Source organism: Purpureocillium takamizusanense, chromosome 5, assembly GCF_022605165.1.
Source record: "Purpureocillium takamizusanense chromosome 5, complete sequence".
NCBI lineage: Eukaryota > Fungi > Ascomycota > Sordariomycetes > Hypocreales > Ophiocordycipitaceae > Purpureocillium > Purpureocillium takamizusanense.
Genome location: NC_063072.1, coordinates 1,762,361 through 1,783,629, shown reverse-complemented (window position 1 = coordinate 1,783,629; position 21,269 = coordinate 1,762,361). Strand labels below are relative to the sequence as shown.

At 59.5% G+C, this 21,269-nt stretch overlaps 4 protein-coding genes across 4 annotated transcripts; 2 read left to right on the top strand and 2 right to left on the bottom strand.

Moving 5' to 3' along the window:
- Window positions 1–2,943: 2,943 nt before the first annotated feature.
- Window positions 2,944–11,249, top strand: JDV02_006114 (uncharacterized protein). The gene is made up of 2 exons (XM_047987468.1): window positions 2,944–9,930; window positions 9,991–11,249. The coding sequence occupies exons 1-2, from the start codon at window positions 4,312–4,314 to the stop codon at window positions 10,207–10,209; spliced, it is 5,838 nt and encodes a 1,945-aa protein (XP_047843453.1). The 5' UTR covers window positions 2,944–4,311; the 3' UTR covers window positions 10,210–11,249.
- Window positions 11,250–11,335: 86 nt separating this feature from the next.
- On the bottom strand, window positions 11,336–13,729 carry JDV02_006113 (uncharacterized protein). Its single transcript, XM_047987467.1, has 3 exons — window positions 13,365–13,729; window positions 12,840–13,295; window positions 11,336–12,776 (listed from the first exon to the last, which is right to left on the bottom strand). The coding sequence occupies exons 1-3, from the start codon at window positions 13,417–13,419 to the stop codon at window positions 11,725–11,727; spliced, it is 1,563 nt and encodes a 520-aa protein (XP_047843452.1). The 5' UTR covers window positions 13,420–13,729; the 3' UTR covers window positions 11,336–11,724.
- A 1,035-nt stretch (window positions 13,730–14,764) lies between these two features.
- On the top strand, window positions 14,765–15,409 carry JDV02_006112 (uncharacterized protein; the record flags this gene model as incomplete). The annotated part of the gene is made up of 1 exon (XM_047987466.1): window positions 14,765–15,409. The coding sequence occupies one exon, from the start codon at window positions 14,765–14,767 to the stop codon at window positions 15,407–15,409; it is 645 nt and encodes a 214-aa protein (XP_047843451.1).
- A 32-nt stretch (window positions 15,410–15,441) lies between these two features.
- Window positions 15,442–17,930, bottom strand: CCT3 (T-complex protein 1 subunit gamma). The gene is made up of 6 exons (XM_047987465.1): window positions 17,693–17,930; window positions 17,519–17,585; window positions 17,220–17,428; window positions 16,570–17,160; window positions 15,879–16,516; window positions 15,442–15,815 (listed from the first exon to the last, which is right to left on the bottom strand). Exons 1-6 carry the CDS (start codon window positions 17,715–17,717, stop codon window positions 15,723–15,725), a joined length of 1,623 nt encoding a protein of 540 aa, XP_047843450.1. The 5' UTR covers window positions 17,718–17,930; the 3' UTR covers window positions 15,442–15,722.
- Window positions 17,931–21,269: the final 3,339 nt, after the last annotated feature.

The following is a 21,269-nucleotide window of genomic DNA, read 5'->3' as shown; positions in this document are numbered from 1 at the left end:
CGGCCCCCCCCCCCCCACCCCTGGTAGACACGCACCAAGGTTTGTCGGGGGTCGTGAGACGGAGGACTGACTGATGACTGTGTGTGGCTCATCTCCGGCATAACTGGTCATCTGGGGGTGCATGTGCGACACAAACCCGTAAAACATGACCAGGTAGGCGGCGTGGACCAGGCAGGCTGGCGGTCGTGAGAGCCGGCCCCTCGCTAAATCATGTATGTCGTGTGGCGCGAGCGGCGCCGCTTCCCCCCACGAGCCCCCTTTTATAGCGGGAGATTGCTGCGGATGATCGCCGGGCGGGTGCGTCGTGAACCGAACGATGGGCCTGCCGTGAGACGCTGGCCGCACGACAGACAGGACTGTTGTTTGTGCTTGGCCGCGGCAGCGAGACCCCCCCCCCCCCCCCTGTTCTCTAATGATTTTATTGGCGATGGGCTCGACTCGCCCGCTGTCGTCGCGAAATGCGTGCCCGACAGGTGGAGCCTCTGCGTCATGGTCGAGGAGAGCCTCTTGGGAGGTTTGGCTTATCCAGCCTCTTGGGCCTCCCAGAATCTCAGAAACAGCGTTGGAATCGGGATGCAAGGGTGGCTAGAGATGGTCTTGGGGGGAAGGTATCAGATACGTCGGCACTGCGACGACGGTTCGGGAGGATGAAAACTGTGCGACTGGCCCATCCGCGATGCGAGTAGTAGGAAGACCATGTGCACATACACACACACACACACACACACATATATATATATATATATATGTGTGTGTGTGTGTGTGTGTGTGTGTGCATATATGCGATGTTTAACAGCACCGCGAACCATGTCGTGCCGTCACACACAATATTCTGTTGTTGATGTTGAGCCAGTGTGGAGGACCAACGGGACGGACGTGGGGCAGGCAGCCTGAAGACGAAGGCCGCCATTCTCCTGTCACAGAGGATGTCAAGAGGAACGGGTTCGCCAGAAGTATGAAGTAGATGCGACCATGATTGCTTGCTGCAGGCACTGACTCGATGGACAGTGGCGTTTGCACAGCTCTCGGTGTCGTCAGTCGTCAAGCATTGCACTGCCGCGTTAGCAAGCACATAAGTTAGTACGTACGAGGTCCTGCCTGCTAGGTACTAGGTAGGTATCGGTATGAGTAGGAGGCGGCTGGTTTTGACGCTGACGCTGACGACGATGGGGGCGAAGGTATTTAAGTGAGTGGATACGGCAACCGCGTATCGCCGAGAACAAAGGATCGTCCCGTCGTCCAGCATGCGTGGTCTCAAGACGCCGCCGCCCACTTCGCACGCAAACATTTCTTTGTGGTATATCCAAAAACAAGTCAGTCGAATCGGGATACCAGGCCATGGCCTCCGGGCCGGGCGTCGGGGACTCGGGGCCGGATGGCCGGTTCCTGAAAGCTGGATGGTGGGTGGTGTGGGGGGGGGGGTTAGCAGGCTTGTTGGACTGGGCTGGCCCGTTGCCGGCGATGACGGGATCTTGACGTGATGCAGCAGGAGAGGCCAGGCTGCATTGGCGACCCTTGGATGCGACATGGCCGTTGGAGCAAAGTCGCGGTGAGCCGCCTTGGGACCCTTCCGAGATGGTGGTTGCAGTGCATGCATGTATGTATGTAGGAGGCATGCATGCGTGGGGTGGGGATGCCGACCGCCACTTATTAGCAAGCACTTGAGCCAGGCTAAGGTTTCGAGCGCTACGTGCGGTGAGTCGCTCACGGCACTCGAGGATCAAGAATGGACGTTGTATGCGAAGAAGAAGAATGGCGCAGCAGAAGAAGGAGGAGGGGGGCGGATAGCTGCGCAGGCGTGGGAAGCAAGGTCGAATCAAGGTACATAAGGTAGGTACTAAGGCATCTACTACTAAGGTAGGTACCTAGCTAGGTCGCCGACCCAAGCTGCCGCTTGTACCAAAGCACTACGAGTGGTCCAGGCATCCTGACTATTATCTTGAGGTACCTCTGTAGTCTTCACTAACCGACTTCGTAAGTTCCTTATCTAGGTAGTACCGACTGCCACTGCTAATTCGTGCCAAACGCCGCTGCGGCACGTGGACAGCCGTCGATGGCGGCGGCCACGCGACGTTATGCCCGCCGCCCCCACGGGCTGGAGACGCCCCAGGCGGCTGAACTTGGCACGCAGACAGACGTCAGCCTCTCCGGAGCACTGGCGCCGGAGGGGCAGTCACTGCCAGTCAACGACAAGCAGCGACAAGGCAGCCTGGCGTGGGCGGGCGGTACGATATGGATTGGAAGCATATTGGATGGGCTGGCGTGTGGTAGGCGGTCACTGACTGATGATGGTAGCTGCTCTGGGTCGCAATTTTCTCGTCAATTGCCTTCCTCCCCTCCTCTCCAGGAACCCCCTGGTACGATTTCATGGGTGTCTGCAGTACGAGCAGTGTTCTCCTCGGGCCGTCGATGGAAGCCGGGCGTCCCAGTCGCAGTCCCACGCCGCCTAGCAGCCACCTTGTAGCCGCCTTGTAGCCGCCGCTGCATGCCGGGCGGCGCATGCCCGCGCGAGGGCTCGCATGCTGACGTCGGGTGCCTGTGTGTGTCCTGTGCTGGCTTCCACTGGGCGAAATACCCCGGGTTGGGGAGGGATGGAGCTGCGCTGCGCTGCACTGCACTGCACGGCACCGCACGGCACCTCAAGCCCTCCAGGTACCGCACAGGCATGGACGCGCTCCAGCGCTGGGCGGGCTGCTTCATCAGGGCTGCCCGTCCGCTGCTGGGCTGCAGGAGGCAGAGACCCCTCCCCACCCCCTGCACCCCCGGACAGGCGGTCCCGGTTTGTCTGAAGGGCCTGTCGCCTACGTCATAGTCTCCCGGGCCCCACCCTTGTCGGCCCTAGCGCCCATTGCCAGCGCCGCCAGCCAGTGGCCGCGCACCATTGGCTTGGATTGGATTGGTTTTGGGGGGGGAGGCGCCACCTAGCTTTGCCATCCCGTCCGACTGCCCTCAAACGACAGTCGAAGCAATCCGTCGTTTGTCCGTCCACAGTCCACGTCTTTTGCGGCGCGCCGTCTCCGCCGCCCAGTTTCTCCAACCCCCCATCCGTGTGTCTGTCTGCGCGTCCCAGAGCCTGGCCTCCTCCGTCGTCTCGTCACGACGGACGGGACCATACCCACCTGGATCCGTCCACCCGCTACGTACGTACCGTACGTACCTGCTGTACGTGCGTGACCAGGTCTTCCAAAGAGCCGGCTGGGCCTGCCCGACGACGACGGACCGTCACTCAGTCAGTCAGACTTGTCGCCTCAACTCTACCTCGTACGTGGTACTGTACTGTACTGTACTGTATGTACTAAGCTGCTGTTTCGCGGCGCCCTCCCCCGGAAAGGCGCGTGCCGTTGTCGTCCGCCTTCCTTCCCACCTTCATAAGGTTACCGCTTGACACGGGCAGGTACCAAAGCAAAAGGCACAGACAGACAGACAGACAAACAGTGCTGCTGCTGCCCTTGTGCAGGTACTCCGTTACTCCATTTCGGGCGCCATTTTCTCGCCAGCCCGTCACGTCACACCCTCTCTCACCTTGACCGACGGCCCACCGTCTCTTCTTCTCACCCCCATCTACTATTCGCCCGCGTCATCCTCCATCCTCCCCGTCCAACCTCGTGACGACTCTGCCTCGCAGCAGAGCGCCGACGACCCAACTCACCACCTCGCATCTTCCGAAACGACTCGACTCGCTGATTCGCTCACCAGGAGCAGGAGCAGCATCTCATCCGTCACAGCTCCTGAGCGTGGCTGCATCTCCCTATTCGGCCAACTAGGCTCGATTGCCGCCTTCTTGACGGGACCACGTCGTTGCCCCCTCCCTCCCTCGGCACTGCCGCCATATTCTCTCCCTTTCTAGGTGCCGGCGCTTTTTCCTCGACCTCCTCGATCCCGTGCGGGCCGGTACCAGCACGGGGCACCGCACGTCGGTCGTTGCGTCCTTGGCTCGCTTACCTCATGCCCTTGGCCTGTCCTGCGCATGCGACACTCTGGCCTGCTCACCCGCCTGCTTGCGCACTTGCCTGCTCGCCTTGACGACTTGAACCGCTAGCCCTCTTGGCTGTCGCATGCTAGGATTAGCAGCTTTGGCAGTCGACAAAAGGAAATCGCCTTTGCCAACACCTCGAGACGCGCCCGGAACCTCGACAGCAGCCGACGTACCGAATCCGCCCACGACGCGTCCACCGACGCCGCCAGTCGTATCCGCCGCCGAGTGCAACCGAACAGAGTCGCCCTGCGAGATATGGACATGCAACGCTGAGCTCTGTACCACCAGCAGCATCACCGTCATCAGCAAGGGTGCCCGGGGATGCGTGCAGCAGCATGGCACCACGCCGCTCCAGCTATCCTTTGCCCACGCCGAGCGATGTCGCAGGCTCGCCATTTCCAGTCCAGACTGCTGGAGCCGGCCCCGACGAAAGCAGCCTCGGTACTCCGCCCGCCAGGGCCAAGGGGCCGGCCGTCGCCAGTGTTGATGCTCCTGCCGGCTCGTCCCGTTCGACCGCATCACAACAGCAGCTAAACGAATACCGGGAGAAGCTTGCGTGCGATTTGGAGTTCCGTGAGATGTCGGCTAGGGGAGTTTCCTTGACGCAGGCCGACAAACCCCGTGTGTCGCCCATATTGGAGGAGGCGGTGTCAAATTCATCGTTTCATCTGGCTATGCCGACCAATGCATCGACCGAGTCTGGGAACACGGTTCGAGGCGGCGTGACGCCAGGAATCGCCGCGGGCACACCGTCATATCCGTTCCCGCGCATGGGAGCCCCCAACACCGGCCCTCTCTTTCTCCAAAAGTCATTGGCGTCACCGCTTCCCGGCTCTAGGCTCCCCAACTCGCTCGGCCCGGAGCAGCGTGGCGTGTTGGACAGGGTGCTTTCCGAGAACTCGACACCTGCCTCCAACTACACATTCAACCCCTCTGGCGCCTCCCCACCAATGGACAGCTTCGACTTTCCCGCCCCCAATCTGTACGACTTGTCGCTGATGCTCAGCGCAGAGCCCGGCCTGGACGCATGGTGGAATACAGTTGTTCAGATCATGCGAGATGTATACAAGGCTGAGCGCGTCACGTTGGCTGTTCCGGCGGACACCACCGACATCGAGAACGTCCCCTGGGGCCAGAAGGCGACATACAATGAACACTACGAAGACGAGCTAAGCATGGGCTACATGGCCAAAGGAAGCAGCGCCATGGCAAGCAGCGAGCGTGACGCTTCGTCCGACAACCTGCCTCCCTTGAACGCCATGGTTGAGCCGGCCACGCCAGCTCGACCTGGCTTGCCCAGTCGACACTCATACACGAGCTACGAGGATAGCAAACAAAGATCGCAGGACACGACACCAAGCACCATGCGAAGGCCCGCTCAGCTGACACGGAGCAAGACACATCTTCCCTCAGTTCGCCAGCCAAGTCGGGTCAGCGGGGGCTTTGTTAAGCTCAATAAGGATGCTCTGGACCAGCACGATGCTTCGGACGAAGCCCAGCAAGTCCCTAGTTGGGAAACGCCGTTTGCGGCTCGGTATGAAGGCCAGGGCCGGGTCTTGCCTGTCCTGCAGGCTTTGGATTATGAGGCGGACCCCCTTATTGACCACGCCGGTGTGATGAGGGTCCTCCAACGCGGGCGGCCTGTTGCGCTGACGAGGAGCTATCCTTACCTCCCGCCCACCAACCCTACGGGCCAGGAGCAAGCAACGGATGCGCAGCAGGGATCGAAGACCAGCTCGGCTGACTCGACAAAGCGGCCTAGAAGACAGCGATCCGAGTCCACATCGAAGCTCTCTTCCATGTTCTCGGGGCCCTCGCGAGCCAAGAGTAGCTCTGCAGAAAACGCCGCCACGATCGCATCGTGCTTAGATGACCGCGAACCACGGCCCCCCACGCCGCGGTACGAGGAATATGAACAAGCTCCGCCGTCTCCCTGGTCACAATCACCCGCCCCGTCTCCCGCCGTGCGTGCTGACCCGAAGGAGAATCCTTTCTTCACCGACGCCATGGTGGACGAAGACTCCTTCAATCCCGGCTCGGCCCCAACTTCGTACTCGGGCATGCGGCCTCCAGAAGCTATCGGAATCGACAATTCGTTGACCGTACTGCATATACCCCTCACCCATGTGCTGCTCTCTCGACCCACTCGGCCGTTCAAGCTCGATGCCACGGCAATGGAACAGCGATCCCACACTCGCAACAGGGAGGGCGTGTCTGCTGATCGGAACGAGCCGCCCGAGTCGGAGCGCCTGACCCCTGATCATTTGCGAAAGGACAAGCACGCCCCCATCGCTATCTTGTCTATACTCAGCCCCATCATACCGTATCCGTCCAATCTACGGCAATCTTTAGAACACCTTGCTCCGCATATGGCTACGTCCTTCTCCATATGCCGCCATTACACGAATCTGGAAACCGAGTTGGCGGGAATTCAACGCCGTAGGCCAGCGACAGCGGGCTTCGGTGCCGTGACGCCATTCCCGCGGCATGTCAACAACGCTCCTTACTTGGCGCCTGGCGACGTCGCGCTGCAGCAGTCTCTCGGCGGCAGCATAACGAGCCCAAGCGATTACTCTGGAGTGTCCAAGAGCGCCACGGCCTCTCCGCTCGGGACTCCTGGCTGGGAGCAGGGAAGCCTCAACTTCCTCGTTGACAAGAGACAGCCCGCCGGCAGCCCTGCAGCCATTGTCCCGGGGGCCGAGAGCTACTTCAGCAGCAAGCAAAGGCCCTCTTCTGCGAGACAGGATACCTGGGGTCAAGGGGCCCAGATCTCGCGGACGGGATCCAAGGACAGCTCGCCTGGGGAAAAGAGACAACCCTTCTTCCTGGCTTCCAAGTCGAACGTGGACCGCCCCGTCGAAAAGACCACGCTAGAGGTCGAGGAAGTGTTGGGCCAGGCAAGGAGTCAACACGCCACTAGGAATAGCTTCGTGTCGGCGGCGGAATCCCTGAACGATCACGCAGCGGCCAAAGGTGCCGACAAACTCGGCCAATCGGCAAAAGGCGAACCGGCACACCCCTCACACGGCCATACTGTTCTGCACAGCTATGGCGCAGACTTTGCCTCTACCTTCCAGTCCCTCCCACCTAGCTCTAACCTCAACCGTCAGATGCCGCAGACCCCATCGGCGCCGCCGCGCAGTGGCTCTCTTACGGCACTGGGAGTGGACATGCCGCCGCCTTCCGACAGGCTCAAGGGTCTAATACTGGACTCGTTACCGGCTCATGTCTTTGTGTCCCTACCGCAAACCGGAGAGACCGTCTGGGTGAATAGCCGCTTTCTCTCATACCGCGGCCAGACAGTCGCAGACTTGTCCGCCGACCCCTGGGGCAGCATCCATGCCGATGATCGCGAAGGGTACCTGAAGGCTTGGGGCCACTCGCTCAGGACGGGAGAGCAGTTCTCAAGGACGGTACGCATCAAGCGATTCGATGGCGTGTACCGGTGGTTCTACGCAAGGGCTGTGGCATCCAAAGACAAGAGGGGCGTCATCATGCAGTTCCTCGGCTCGTACATGGATATCCATGATCAGCACATTGCCGAGCTGAGGGCGGCTCGGCAAGAGGAGATTGAGGCATCGGAGGCGAAACATCGCCTGCTGGCTAACCTTATCCCTCAAATCATCTTCACCGCCACTGAAGATGAAGGCATTACCTTTGCCAACGAGCAGTGGCTTTCGTACACGGGCCAGAGCTTCGACGATGCGATGAACTTGGGCTTCATGGACCACGTTCATCCAGAGGACCTGGCTCGCTGTCGACTCCCGAAGGAGGGTCGCCGGAAGGAGTCCAAAGAAGGGGGAGCTCCCGAGCCTGGAAAAGGCAAGCCTGCTCACAATCCCGGGTCTTCGAGCTCCTCTTCTACATCAAGTCAAGTCTCCGATCAAAAGTCGGCCGACAGGTCTGCCTCGCATTACTCCCACGGGCTCATATCGCCTGCCGACCTGACCGAGTTGGCAAGGAGGGGCATCATCAAGGTCACAACCGACACGAGCGGCAGGCTCTCGTACACAACCGAGGTTCGATTGCGCTCGAAGACGGGGGAGTACCGCTGGCACCTCATTCGCTGCGTGGAAATCGATACCATCGACTTCGGCCGCGGTGCCAGTTCATACTTTGGCTCTGCCACCGATATCAATGACCACAAGATCCTCGAGACGAAACTCAAGGTGGCAATGGAATCCAAAGCTAGGTTCCTGAGCAACATGTCCCATGAGATCAGGACCCCACTCATCGGCATCTCGGGAATGGTAAGCTTCCTTCAGGACACAACGTTGGATGAGGAACAACGCGACTACACCAACACCATTCAAACCAGCGCAAACAGTCTGATCATGATCATCAACGACATCTTGGACCTCTCCAAAGTCGATGCCGGGATGATGAAGCTCAAGTTTGAGTGGTTCCATACGCGGTCTCTGATTGAGGATGTCAACGAACTTGTGTCTACCATGGCAATTGCGAAGCGTCTCGAGCTCAACTATCTCGTGGACGCGGACGTGCCCGCGTGGGTCAAGGGAGATAAGGTCCGCATCCGGCAGGTGTTGCTCAACGTCATTGGCAACGCCATCAAGTTCACTACAGAAGGCGAGGTGTTTAGTCGATGCCGGGTGTGCACCGGGGGCTCTGCCAAACATGGCGAGAACGAGATTATGCTTCAGTTTGCCATCACCGACACCGGACGCGGGTTTTCCAAGGAAGAGGCAGAGCTGATTTTCAAGCCGTTCAGCCAAATAGATGGCAGCAGCACACGACAGCATGGCGGCAGCGGGCTTGGTCTTGTCATCTCTCGGCAGCTTGTTGAACTCCACGGTGGCAAGATGGAGGGGAGTGCAGAGCTGGGTAAAGGATCCACGTTCACGTTCACAGCCAAGTTTGCGCTCCCCACGTCCGAAGACCACCCCGACCAGATGCCGAGCAGTTCCACCGCAAGCCGACAAGGCTCGTCAGAAAGCGTGGCTCGATCAAAGAAGCAGGCTCCATCAGTTCAACAAGTGCAGAGCGGTACAGGAAAGCCGCATGGCGCCGCCGAGATCGAGCCGTCGGCCGTGGGTGCGACTTCCGCCGGTAGTTCCGGTGCGTCTGTCTACTCGGGCCGGACACACGTCACGGACGCCTCATCCATCACGACAGCAAGCACGGGGTTGGCCCGATTCAGCGAGGCAGCCAAGGCCAGTGGGCAAGATCTCTCTCAGATGCAACTCGAGATGCGTTTCGACAAGGGGTCGCCAGGTCGCACCGCGACTCCTGACAGCACCCTGCAACCCTCGCCTGATCTCAGACCACCCATGTATTCCATACTCATCATCTGCCCGCAGTATCACAGCCGGGAGGCAACGACGCAGCACATTGAGATGACACTTCCCAAAGACGTGCCGCATCAGATCACGGCGTTGGGGACGGTCGACGAGGCGCAGCAGTTCATCGGCGGTGACGACCCCATCAAGTTTACTCACATTGTGCTGAACCTCCCGTTGGCGGAGACCATCATCAACGTGATGGAGCAGATCATCAAGTCTCAGAAACTCGACAGGACCACCATCGTCATCCTCTCCGACTCTGTGCAGCGCCAGGCTGTGCTGAGGCAAGCCGCAGACACGCCGCATCAGCGTCTCTTCACGGACAATTCGGTAACCTTTATCTACAAGCCGGTCAAGCCGTCGCGCTTTGCGGTCATATTTGATCCGGATAAAGTACGGGACCTCAGTACGGATCGGAATCGGTCTACTGCGCAACAGATGGTGGAGAACCAGAAGGCCAGTTATCAAGAGATCGAACGGCGCATGGGCAACAAGGGATACAGAGTCTTGCTGGTCGAGGACAACCCGGTCAACCAGAAGGTCTTGATCAAGTACCTGAAGAAGATCGGCGTGGACGTCGACGTTGCCGTGGACGGCGTCGAGTGTACCGACAAGGTCCTGTCGATGCCCCACAACCACTACTCCTTGATCTTGGTAGGGAGCACCTCGTCTTTAAGTTGTTTGTTTGGGCGCAAGGCTAACGCAGACGACCAGTGTGACCTACACATGCCGCGCAAAGATGGGTACCAGGCGTGCCGTGAGATAAGGCAATGGGAAGAGGCGAGCCAGTTGCCAAAGATCCCTATCATTGCCTTGTCTGCAAATGTCATGTCTGACGTGCAGGACAAATGCATAGGCGCCGGTTTCAGCGACTATGTCACGAAACCAGTCGACTTTATTGACTTGAGCAGAGCCATGGCCAAGTTTTTCTAAAGGGGGAGGGGCGAGTCGACGCCTCAGCATCCTTCAGTTCCGCCGCCTTCTTACTGCGCAGAGTAGACAACACTGGCCAGAAGGCGGCTATACAAACTATTAATACCTGTTCGGCTCTTCCAGCGCCTATCTGCCTGGTGGCAACGGCTTGTGACATTCAGCTGGAAGCTAGCTAAGCCTAGGAATGGCGGAAAGCGAAGTCTCGTTTACACCTGCATACAGCACGGAGACACGGGGGTTTACAGATTTTGGCTTTGTGCTATTCAACCTTGAACGCTTTACTGTTCTTCTTCTCCGCGATGGAATGCTCTCCCGTTCCTGCCATGCGTTTAGCCTCAAGGCGTGGGGGTTTGTTCTGCGCTTCTTGCCTTTTCTGATCAATGATTGTTTCCCAGGCAGGGAGGAGGGTCGACTGGATCTTGCTCTTCCTCCTGTCTACCGTTCTTCTTTTTCTTCTTCTTCTCGTTTTGCCCCTCTTCTCATTGTGCATTGCGCCGCGGGAGGTTTGAGCGATGGAAGAGGGCCGAGGGGCCGGGCACACACCGGTGGCAAGGGGGAACAGAGACGACGGACGCACCTGACGCGGCTCATTGGAGCCGCTGTCTGCCTGTCCGTTTACCTTAACTTGTCTGTCCCCGCGGCGAAGCTACCCTTCCGCTTGCTGGATGATGGGAGGGAGGGGAGTAGATGGCCGGATGGACGGCAACGGGCCACAAGGGGAGCGGGGGATGGAGGGAGAAACCACTGGGAAGGTTCTCATCAAATTTTTTATTTTTACTCCTCCTCTTTTTTGGGTCATGTATAGATAGAGTCGAGGTAAACGACAACAAACAACACGCTACGCCCAACCCCCCTCAGCGGGAACGGGCCGGGAAAGGCAAAGGAGGAGAGCTGCAGGGACGGATGCAATGATGAATGAGCATGGGGCTGCTGCTGCTGCTGCTGCATTTGGTTGTCGGTGTGCATTTCGTGGTGCCTAGCTGTGACGACGGATGGACGGATGCCCCTCCCGCCTTCGCGCGCGTGTCTGTGTGTGTACGTACGCACGTGAATAATGACACTCGTCTGCCAGGTTTGATTCACATCGGTGTCCGCCCGACTGAGGGAGTTCGTCGACTAGACAGGTCACGCTCACTTTGTACCATTTTGTTTTATTTGATCCATGGTCCGAAGGACATCGGTTACGTGCGTCTACGTAATCTGTTCGACCCAACGCCGCTGCTATACCGGGCTGTGCCCGTCATCATATTCCCGTCCCGTTTCTCCGTTCCCGTACTATGCTGTACTGTCATGTACTGTGCGCTATGCTCGTTTTGTTGTTCACGAGCATATACGCCGCTGCCAAAAGGTCCGTCCAACATGGTTCTCGAATCGTTTGGTCGGTGCAGCAAAGGAGGGCCAGCCAGCCCAGCCCAGCCCAGCCAGTCATTCCATCACTTGATGCGCTTTTCAAAACGCCCATAAGGTGGGTGCCCCGCCGCCGCCGCCGCCGCGTCGCATTCGTCCTCGCCGTCTTCAGTAGACGCTGCCCCGGATGCTCCGGTCTTCCTTCTCGGCACGGTCCAGGTCCTCCATGCCAGAGTCGTGCGCGGACGCAGGGCCGGGTGCGTCCGCGCGGTGGCGCGCGTCGTCGGTGCCTGCAGGTGCGTCCCCAAGGCGGTTGACAAACTCGCCTACGCGGGAACCCTTGTCCGAGCCGTTCTCCCCCCCGGCCCGGCCGTCCGCCCTGGTCCCACAGCTCCTGTTGCCGGCGCCGGCGCCGTTAGGGGCTGGTGGCCGGAAACGCGCGTTGATGGCCGCGAGACGGTGCCGTTGCTGCTCCTGGGCCTCGTCTTCAGAGGCGTCGCTATCGCTCCCAGCGAGAGAGGCGTGGCCCGAGTACGTGCCGCCAAAGTCGCGCCCGACGTGCAGGTGCGGGGACTTGAGGGCGCGAACGCGGTCCTCGGCGGTGATGAAGGAGGGCGTGCCGTCAGGTGAGGACAGAGGCGCGTCGGGGGTGAGGGTGGCGATGACCTCGACAGTGGGAGCGGGGCGGTAGTCGCTCTGCTCGTCGTCGCCGTCGTCGGAGCTGATGAGCTGCTGATGACGGTGCTGCTGCCTCCGGCTCGCAATCGTCAGCCCCGCGTTGTTGCTGCTGCTGCCGTTGCTGGCCTGAGCGCTGTGCTCTATGTCCTTCTGGCGCAAAGCCTCGAGATCGTGCCTCTTCTTGTAGTGACTCGTGTGGTTGCAGCCGTCTGGGCAGCCGCCCCAGCGCCGCGTTACCACGAAGGTCTTGTTGCGCTCGAGCTTGGTCTCGTCCTTGGCCGCGCCGTTGCCATTGCCGTTGCTGTTACTGTTGCTGCTGCTTACGGTGCCGCTGCCAGCCCCATCCTTTGCGAGGGTGAGAGCACGCTCGCGACGAAGCTCGGACCAGGTGCGCAGCTTCGTCTCAAGGAGGTACTTGCCGTTTTCTTGCTTGCGCATGATGAGGAACTCGCAGTGATCAACGTTGCGCAGATCCTCAAAGTACTCAACAGTGAAGTGGTACCACTTCATGAGGAAGACACGCGACATGAGGCCGTGCGTCACTTGGGCAGCCTGGTCAGCTTACCCGTTCGCTACGTGACCAGTGAGGGGGGTCAGGGGCGCACCTAATACGCATACGCTCGCAAAGTCGTCCTCGCCAAACTGCCGCCAGAGAGACTCGTTGAAGCCGCTCACACGGTCGTAGGCGTCAGCGGCACTCTCGCCGTTTGGGATACGGTAGAAGAAGTGGCCGTAGTCGGCCCTCTCCTGCCACATGCGCTCCATCTCGGCGCTGCACGGCTGGAAGTTGCCAAAGTCCTGTTCGCGCAGGCGGGGTTCCTCGTAGACCTTGATGTTGGCGCGGCGGAAGGGCGAGGGCCCGGGCTCGTCTGAAGTTAACGTGGACAATATGCCCTCGGTGGTCTCCCGCGTGCGGCGGTACGGCGAGGTGAAGAAGTGGAGGGTGTCGTCGGGGCGGAGGAGGTTGCGCAGGCGGCGGCCGGCTTCGTGCGCCTGGTTCCAGCCATCGGGCGTGAGCTTGACACGGTGGTCAGGTATCGACTGGTGGATCTCGCGGTTCTCTGCACATGTGTCAGTTGGTCTGGCTGGAGTCTTCGCGCGTGGTCGAGGGGGGTCTAGGGAAGGCTCACTATTGCCTTCGGACTGCGCGTGGCGAACCAGGATGATGAGCCGCGGCTTCGTCATGGCCGATGGACGAGGCCGTTGGGGCTGCGATGCTCCCAGAGCCGGTAGGCCAGGTGGTGAAGTTCGCCAACGGGGAGGGAGCGGTGACTGTATGCGTTCGACACGGGGTTGTTCGAGGACGGCGATGTAGTCTACACAAGACAGTGGCGGGGCAGCGGTTTTGGAAAACGGAGCGGACGGAGAGACAACTTCCGTCGGGGGAGGGCGTAACTGGGGGGGAGCGGAGGGGGTTGCGAAAGATCAAAAGATGTCGGGTATCTGAAAGCACAGAAGATGGAAGATGTGGTCGGGGAGAGGGAATGGAAGTCGCAGGCAATGGAAAGAAAGAAAGATAGGATGGACCCCTCCGCCGTGGAAGGCGCCGCGCGGGTCGCAGTGGGTTGCCGTGCCGGGGCGGGCGCCTGAAACGCCTGGGGGGCCCGCCCCGTGATGGTTGGGGCATCGGGTCTTCGGGGCAAACCGCAACGTAGGTACCGGCACTACCGGGCGCCACGGGCATTGAATGCATTGCCGGGGGCTGCTGACAAAACGGGTTGCGTTTGGTGGTCTTCCAGTGGCGACAGCGCGCCCTAAGGCGAGCCATGCGCTTCTCCAGTGCAGTTTGCAGTTGGTCAGGTGCACCTCTTTTCGCAATGGAACCGCCCACGTGACTGGTACTCCTCTGATGCTGGGCTGCCTCCGCCCCGGTTGTAGATGGCGTGCGTCGCTGAAAAGCGCGATCAGTCCGTGGTTCGCAAGGCCCGTTGCGGCCAACGACGACCGTGTGGATGGATGGGCGGATGCATACCATCCGATCCTGGCGGTGCCAGGCTGTCATGGTGCGGCAAGCTACTATACCTAACAACCTGCAGTACCTTTTTAGGGGAGGGAGGGGTGGCCTCAGCCCCTCCCTCCAGCGCGGCTAGATGCGCAGTGTCCGTGGTGTGGGGGATCCCGCTAGCTTACACTACAGCCGCCAGTTGCTCCAACAAACACGACCAAGCAGCGCTCAGGTTTTTTCTTCCTCCATCCCTCCCAGCCTTGTCACCCACACCACCTCATCGCCAACAATCTCAACCTCGTCCCCTCCCCCTGGCTGCCTTGGGATCCTGCGTCCTCGTATACCACCGACACCCGCCCTCACCCTTGGCGCCTTGTTTCATTACATTCGCCACCTTGATCTCAGGTCCGCGCGGCCATTCGACGCACCGAAACTCCGCGCCTTTCTGCCGCCTCGCGCATCAGTCCACCTCGGCCAGACGGGGGGCCAACGCGACTCCCTCCACCTCTCACGCACGCCCGCTCGCCCACCCGCTCAGCATCATCATCAGTATCACCACCACCACCACCACCACTACCGCCCATCATGTCCGGCGAAGGCCCCGAATCCGTCCCCACCTCCGCCGATCCGCGCTCCCACCGCCCAACCAAGAAACGCGCCCTCAGCCCGCTCTCCGCGCAAGCCGCCTCCCTCGACGCCCTCTTCGCCCACCCCGACCGCCCCGTGCGCGTCCCGCCCTCTGCTACCTCTGCCGCCGGAGGAGGAGGCGGCAAGTCCGGTGGTGGCCGCGCCGCCGCGCCCCCGGAGACGGTCGCGCATGTGCAGGGCTCCAGCGCCGGCGCCGGCTCAGGCGAGTTCCACGTCTACAAGGCCTCGCGCCGGCGCGAGTACGAGCGCCTCCGCGTCATGGACGAGGAGCTGCGCAGGGAAAAGGGCCAGGAGGAGTTTGAGCGCCTCAAGAAGGAGAGGGATCGCAGGGATGACGAGAGGACGCGCAAGAATAGGGAGAAGAGGGAGAAGATGAAGGCCAGGAAGGGGAAGAAGGGCAAGGGCGGCACGGTCGGCGGCGGCAATAATAATGGCCTCGACGCTGCTCGAGGGACCGGCCCGGCGACGGACGGACAGCACGCGGGCCATGACAAGAACGACAGAGCAGAGCGAGGCGGCGCGGACCAAGCTCCCAACGCCGCGACGCAGCCAGCAGGCCTCATCATCCACGACGATGACTGAGCTTTGACACCATATGGCTATATGTGGACATGGCTGCGAGCTAGCATATATTCTCGATATTGAGCGTTCCTTGATACAATGATACCCATAACATCACATGCCGGCGCATTCCACTCTACGTTGAGTTAGGTGGCTTGTACTGAAGCCCTAGTTAGTCTTGTCTATTTTGGGTCCTCCGCGTGGTCTAGCTCTCTTCTCCGTCTCGTCCGCTTGTCGTAGTACAGGGGGTATGACCAGAGCAAACACTCATGCTAGTCTTCCACCATCGTCCCATTTCGCAACAGCCCCCGCCACTCGGCTTCGTGACATCCCTTTAATCATCACCACCACCGACACCCGGCGCGCCGCCTTGTTGCGCCTTCTTGGCGCTGCAGATGTCGTCCACTCTTAGCAGCAGGCACGCAGCCTAAGGGGTTCAGTGTTAGTGCCCGACATTTAGCAACATAGCTTCAGGGATTCGGAATCTCACCTCGATGGCAGTCTTGATGCTCTGCAGCTTAATAGCCTCCGGCTCCCACACACCGTACTCCTTCATGTCGACAATGGTGCCAGTGTCGCCGTTGACGCCCCACGAGCTCTTGCCCTCGGCCTGTTTGGCCCGCAGATCCGTCAGCACGCGCACCGGGCTCTTGCCGGCGTTCTGCACCAGCGTTCTCGGGATGACCTCCATGGCGTCGGCCACCGCCTTGTACGGCCACTGCTGCACGCCCTCGATGCCCTTAGCCTTCTGAGCGAGCCTGACGGACACGGCCATCTCTGTGGCACCACCACCGGGCGACAGTCGCGGGTGGAACATGACGTTGCGAGCCACGCCCATGGCGTCCTGGAGGTTCCGCTCGATCTCGTTGAGCACGTCCTTGGACGGGCCGCGCAGGAGGACGGTGCAGGCCTTGGGGTCCTTGCACTTTGTGAGGAAGGTAAAGTACTCGTCGCCAATCTTCTCGATCTCGAACAGGCCGCACCGGGTGCCGACGTCGGAGTCCTGAAGGTCTTCTACTCGGTTGATGATGGTGGCACCGGTGGCACGGGCTATTCTGTTGTTGTCCGTCTTGCGCACGCGGCGCAGCGCTGTGATGTTGGCCTTCATGAAGAAGTGTTGGGCCAGGTCTGGCATGTGGTCAGCCACCAATTAGTCTTTTGGATTTGTCCATGCGACGTACCAGACACGCCCTTCTCGGTAATGACAAGGTCAGGCTTGACGGCGATGATGGCCTCGCACATCATCTTGACCTGCTCCTCCTCGATCTGCAGGATACGGTTCCAGTCCTCCTCCTTTGTGATCTCAATGTTTGTCTGCGACTCTCCCTTCTTGTATTCCAGGGGGCAGTCCAAAAGGACGATGCGAGGGTTCTCGATGCGTCGTCGCATCTTGGGGTGGGTGATGTCCTTGTTGAGCATCAGGCCGTCGAGAACTTTGCTGTCCTCAATCTCGCCGCCGGGGACCTTTTCGATTCGGGCATATCGCTTGATGTCGACCTCGGTCTTGCCGTTGCCAGCCTCCCAGGTGACGGTCCGGACGGCCTTGAGGGCCAGGTCGCACATCTGCTCCATCCACCGCGAGACGAACTTGGTGCCGATGGAGGAGGAGATGAGCTGGTTCATGGCCTTGTCATCGTTGATGTCGATGGGGAGCGATACTTCGTCGATGATATCGAGGGCGTCCTGGAGGGCGCGCTTGAAGGCTGAGATGATGACGACGGGGTGGATGTTGCGCTCGAGCTGGGGGAGAGCCTGGGCGAGAATCTCGCCAGCTGTTGGGTGCGCGGGTCAGCCTTGGGGGAACAGGATTACTCGGGAGCGATAGAAATACCCAGGATGATGACGGTCGTGGTTCCATCGCCAACCTCCTCGTCCTGCGTCCGGCTGAGCTCAATCATGCTCTTGGCGGCGGGGTGGGAGACCTCGATCTCTCGGAGGATGGCGTGGCCGTCGTTGGTCAGGACGATGCCGCCCATGGGGTCGAGCAGCATCTTGAGCATGGCCTTGGGGCCCAGGCATGATCGAATGATGTCGGCGACGCTGCGTTTGCGACGGGGATTAGCGGAGCTCGCAGGGGCGCCTACAGGGAGGCAGGCAGGCAGGCAGGCAGGCAGGCAGGCAGCGACTCACGTCTTGGCGGCGGCAATGTTGGACAGCTGAGCTTTCCTTCCGGTCTGCCTCTCACCGCTCTGGGTGTCTGCGATGGTCGCGTCAGCTTCCGGGGCGGCGGGCGGGCGGATACCGAGCTATGCGCTCGGCAGGCAGCGCGTGGGGGGAGAGGGAGAGGACACCACCACGACGTACTCATAACCAGCACCGGAGCTTGCATGGTGGGCAACGTTGGCCGCTGGAGCGGACGGTCGAGGGATCGGTGGAGGGTGAGGCGCCGCGCCGAGGATCTCGAGAGGACGGACAGGCGTGTTCGTCGGACTCGGGGGGGCGGGAGAAGGAGATGGAAAGGAGTAGGACAGGTGTTAGAGATGTTGGTTGGAGGGGCGCGCACACACACGGAGAGCCGGGCGGAAAAGTTCCCTCCCACGATGTGCGCCTAGGGATTTTTGGCGGGGAGGAGCTCCAGCGCGCCTCAAGGGTGCATGTTAACCCGGTCCCGCAAAAAAGCAAAGTCCCAAGATTGCTTGCTGCGACTTATTGGTTACCCCACGTCCAGGAAACCCCTGGGCCAATCACTGACAACGGGGAGCTCAACAAAGCGCAGAGACGACGAGACCTTGTGACCAGCTGGGGCTTTTTTCTAGCGCCGAACAACTGGAGCTTCGAGAAGTGTCGATATGTCTGATGCCTGTCGGGGGGCTGCGTGCCTGGTTGGACCTGACTGAGCCTAGTCTGTGTCTGTACTGCTGTGAGCACGTTGTCACTCCAGTGTGTCGATAGTTGTTGGGATCACAGAGGTTGGCAAGGCTGAAGGAGAGGACATAATGTTGCGACGCAGGACTCTGCATCGGGAGTGCGCGGCGAGCCAGTCTATCGTAATATAGCAAAGCGCGCGGCGGCTGACTGTCTGGTCTGGTCCTGATCCGTCACGCGACTCTCACAACGTCTCTCCGAAACTCCGGCGGCCCAACGACGACGGCGTCAACAACTCCATCCCTCCGGGCCCCCCTTGACTAAGTTATCGCTGCAGCTTAGGATGCCCCATCGCCTGCACCAGTGCGTTTGTCTCCGGAACATCTGCAGCAAGCCATCGCATGTCATGTGCTCGTGAGCTGGGCGGTCCTCCGTCATCCCGGAATTTCCTCTCCAATAAGTCACGGAGCCTCCATCCCGTCAGCTCAACACGCGGGAACCAACGCAAAGCCGCTATCCCGTAACGAGCCTCTTGGCTCCCTAATTCGGCGAGACGCACTCACTAGTCAGTGAGAGCCTGTGATGAGTCTGTGATTGTCCGGACTCCGGAGTGTGTTTGGCGGACCCTATGCATGGCCTTTGAGTGTGTATCCTGTTTCTCTTATTCATACTCCATCACCGAACACACACCCGCGTTGAAGGCCATTAGCCGTCGGAGCATGGAAACGATCAGTCCTCTTCTCGTGACTATGAAGATCTCATCGAGTTGTCGGGCATCTCACTTCACGTTTGGGTGCCCATGAGTGAGTCACCTCACCTCAATCGGGTTTCTCCTAAAGTGTTTTACCACAGGTATGCTACACCGACTGTTTAAGCTCAATGTTGTTTGCGAAATGGGAAGACCGCAGTCTGTACTTCTGCAAACCCGACGCCCCAGGTTGCGACTGCGGCTTTAATCTTTTCACGGTCGCTGTTGACAACACAGACGTGAGGTCTTGCGTGCAACGATGGGGGGGAAAAAGACAGTGGCACAGGGCTCACAGCACAGAGATGCAATCTGACAGCTCATTTGTGTGTAATGTGAAGAAGAAGAAGAAGAAGAAGAAGAAGAAGAAGAAGAAGAAGAAGCTAGGCTAGGCTAATCGTACTTGGAGAGGAAGGCGTTCCTCATGGGCAACCACCCTCCGTAAGCCTCCTGTGTGGCTCCTGACAACAAACGTTGCCTCATTTCTAAGCCATGGACCTACGCTTAGGAACTCGTGAAATTACTCTGGCTCATACGACTCACATAGCACTAAAATCCAAGAGCAAGCGAATGCGATCCCTCGCAGAGACACTCCACGAGCCGACATCACTAGAGAGCAACTGAGCATGCGCCTTGGTTGATCAGCTAGCTAAAATCTTCAAGTTACTTTAACATAGGAAAGAGATGAGCACCGATGAATCACCATCAGTTAAGATGAACTTTGGCAAGACTCTGCGTGACGCCGATACACACTCCGCGTCTGAGAGGGCGGCCAGTGTAGCTAGAGAGTAGCGAACCGACCAGCAGCGGTGGAACAGATTAAACAGATTGAAGCATCCAGAGCTGGACAGAGGAGAAGTTCGCGACTATGAACTGCGGACTCAGGCATGTCTTTGCAACTCTGCGCTGCCGTGTTCTCAAGTGATGAACACTACGAAGTTACGGCAACTGACAGCCGCAGGTAAAGCCCACATCCTGGCTACCCGAGAGAACGAGAATGAGACGGCTCACTGCAGTCACCGGAATGTTTATATTGGCTCAATAATATGCTCGATTCCTCGACGGGTACCTTTCCTGGCCTGTTCAAGAACATGTGCATCGTGTTCATCCCACACATACAGCCTATGTATGTTACTGGCATTGAGTATTGCGTGATAACTCTTGCTTATATACAGTTGGGCAAGATAGTCACCGCTGTAGTCGTGTGATTCGGCTGGACAACCATCAATGCGATAGTGTCATCTCGCAGCGACGCAAGGCCAAAAGACACGGACTTGCCTAGCACCTTGCCTGCGCAACATAGCTGACCGGAGCTCTTCTACGGCGTCAAATGCTTTCCTCAGGACATACGTACTCGCTAATAAGAACCGCCAAACCAAGAGGCCCACGGAACGCCACCAGCAAGGCCTACTTACCGGAAACTGTATAACCCTGCGCTCCCCTGCTGTGCATAAGTAACGACGAGCAGTGAACAGTGTCAAGCCATCACCCACAAATCACCGACACAAAACATCTCGTCAAGTTTTCTCCAATTGGACTCTCCCAAGATCGCAAACATAGTAGACGCCACACCTTCAACTGAGTCGTCGACGCTCAATCCCACACTGACGCCCGAGACCCGCCCCCAAGATGCAGCTCCTCGGCCCGATCCCCAAGGGCGTAGCCCTCAACAAGAAGCGTACCCTCATCGTGCAGTCCGTCAGGACGCATGTATTTCCTCAACACAGGTAGGGCCCGCCGCGTAGCTACCGAAAGCCGCACCTTTGGCTTGGCATGGCTGCCCGTTCCCCGGATGGCCCCCTATCAGCGCGCCCTTCAGGCCGCGTTTGCAGCCCAACACTAGTCTCGCTCGTCCAAAGAGGCAGTTGCCGCTCCAGTAAGTAATGTTGTTTCGCCTTTCAGCTCCTCCCATGGAGGGAACACGCAGTTTCCCTCTGTGGCATTCCGCGCAACCAAACAAACATTGATGGCGCCGTACGGAAGCGGGTTTGGGGAGAAGGGAGTCCCCGACTGACGCCCGAAGCGGAACCCCCCTCCCCCTTTTCCACGGGGGACCAGACGAGCCTGGGCGTTATGGATAACGGGGGACCAGACGAGCCTGGGCGTTATGGATAACCACTGCTGCCGCATGGCGGCCCGGCGCTCGGGTTTCCATGAGGCAATAAGCAAGAGTCGTGGCTTTCACACCCCCCCTATAACAGCGGGAAGCAATCCATTGGAGCCCTCTTTCAGCCTCTGGGCCGCAGGATTCGCAACAGTTTGACTGACAACAACAACAAAAGACTGCAGCCGAGGCGTCGTCGCTGTATCGGGCGTCGTCGCCCGACGAAA

Bases quoted from the DNA above. Each gene is read 5' to 3' on its own strand.
- CCT3 (XM_047987465.1), bottom strand. From the start codon at position 17,717: ATGCAAGCTCCGGTGCTGGTTATGA. The intron at 17,586-17,692 runs GTACGTCGTGGT...CGACCATCGCAG, and splicing joins AGCTCCGGTGCTGGTTATGA to ACACCCAGAGCGGTGAGAGG. The intron at 17,429-17,518 runs GTGAGTCGCTGC...TCGCAAACGCAG, and splicing joins AACATTGCCGCCGCCAAGAC to CGTCGCCGACATCATTCGAT.
- JDV02_006114 (XM_047987468.1), top strand. From the start codon at position 4,312: ATGGCACCACGCCGCTCCAGCTATCCTTTGCCCACGCCGAGCGATGTC. The intron at 9,931-9,990 runs GTAGGGAGCACC...GCAGACGACCAG, and splicing joins ACCACTACTCCTTGATCTTG to TGTGACCTACACATGCCGCG.
- JDV02_006113 (XM_047987467.1), bottom strand. From the start codon at position 13,419: ATGACGAAGCCGCGGCTCATCATCCTGGTTCGCCACGCGCAGTCCGAA. The intron at 13,296-13,364 runs GTGAGCCTTCCC...ACACATGTGCAG, and splicing joins CGCGCAGTCCGAAGGCAATA to AGAACCGCGAGATCCACCAG. The intron at 12,777-12,839 runs GTGCGCCCCTGA...AGGCTGCCCAAG, and splicing joins TGCGAGCGTATGCGTATTAG to TGACGCACGGCCTCATGTCG.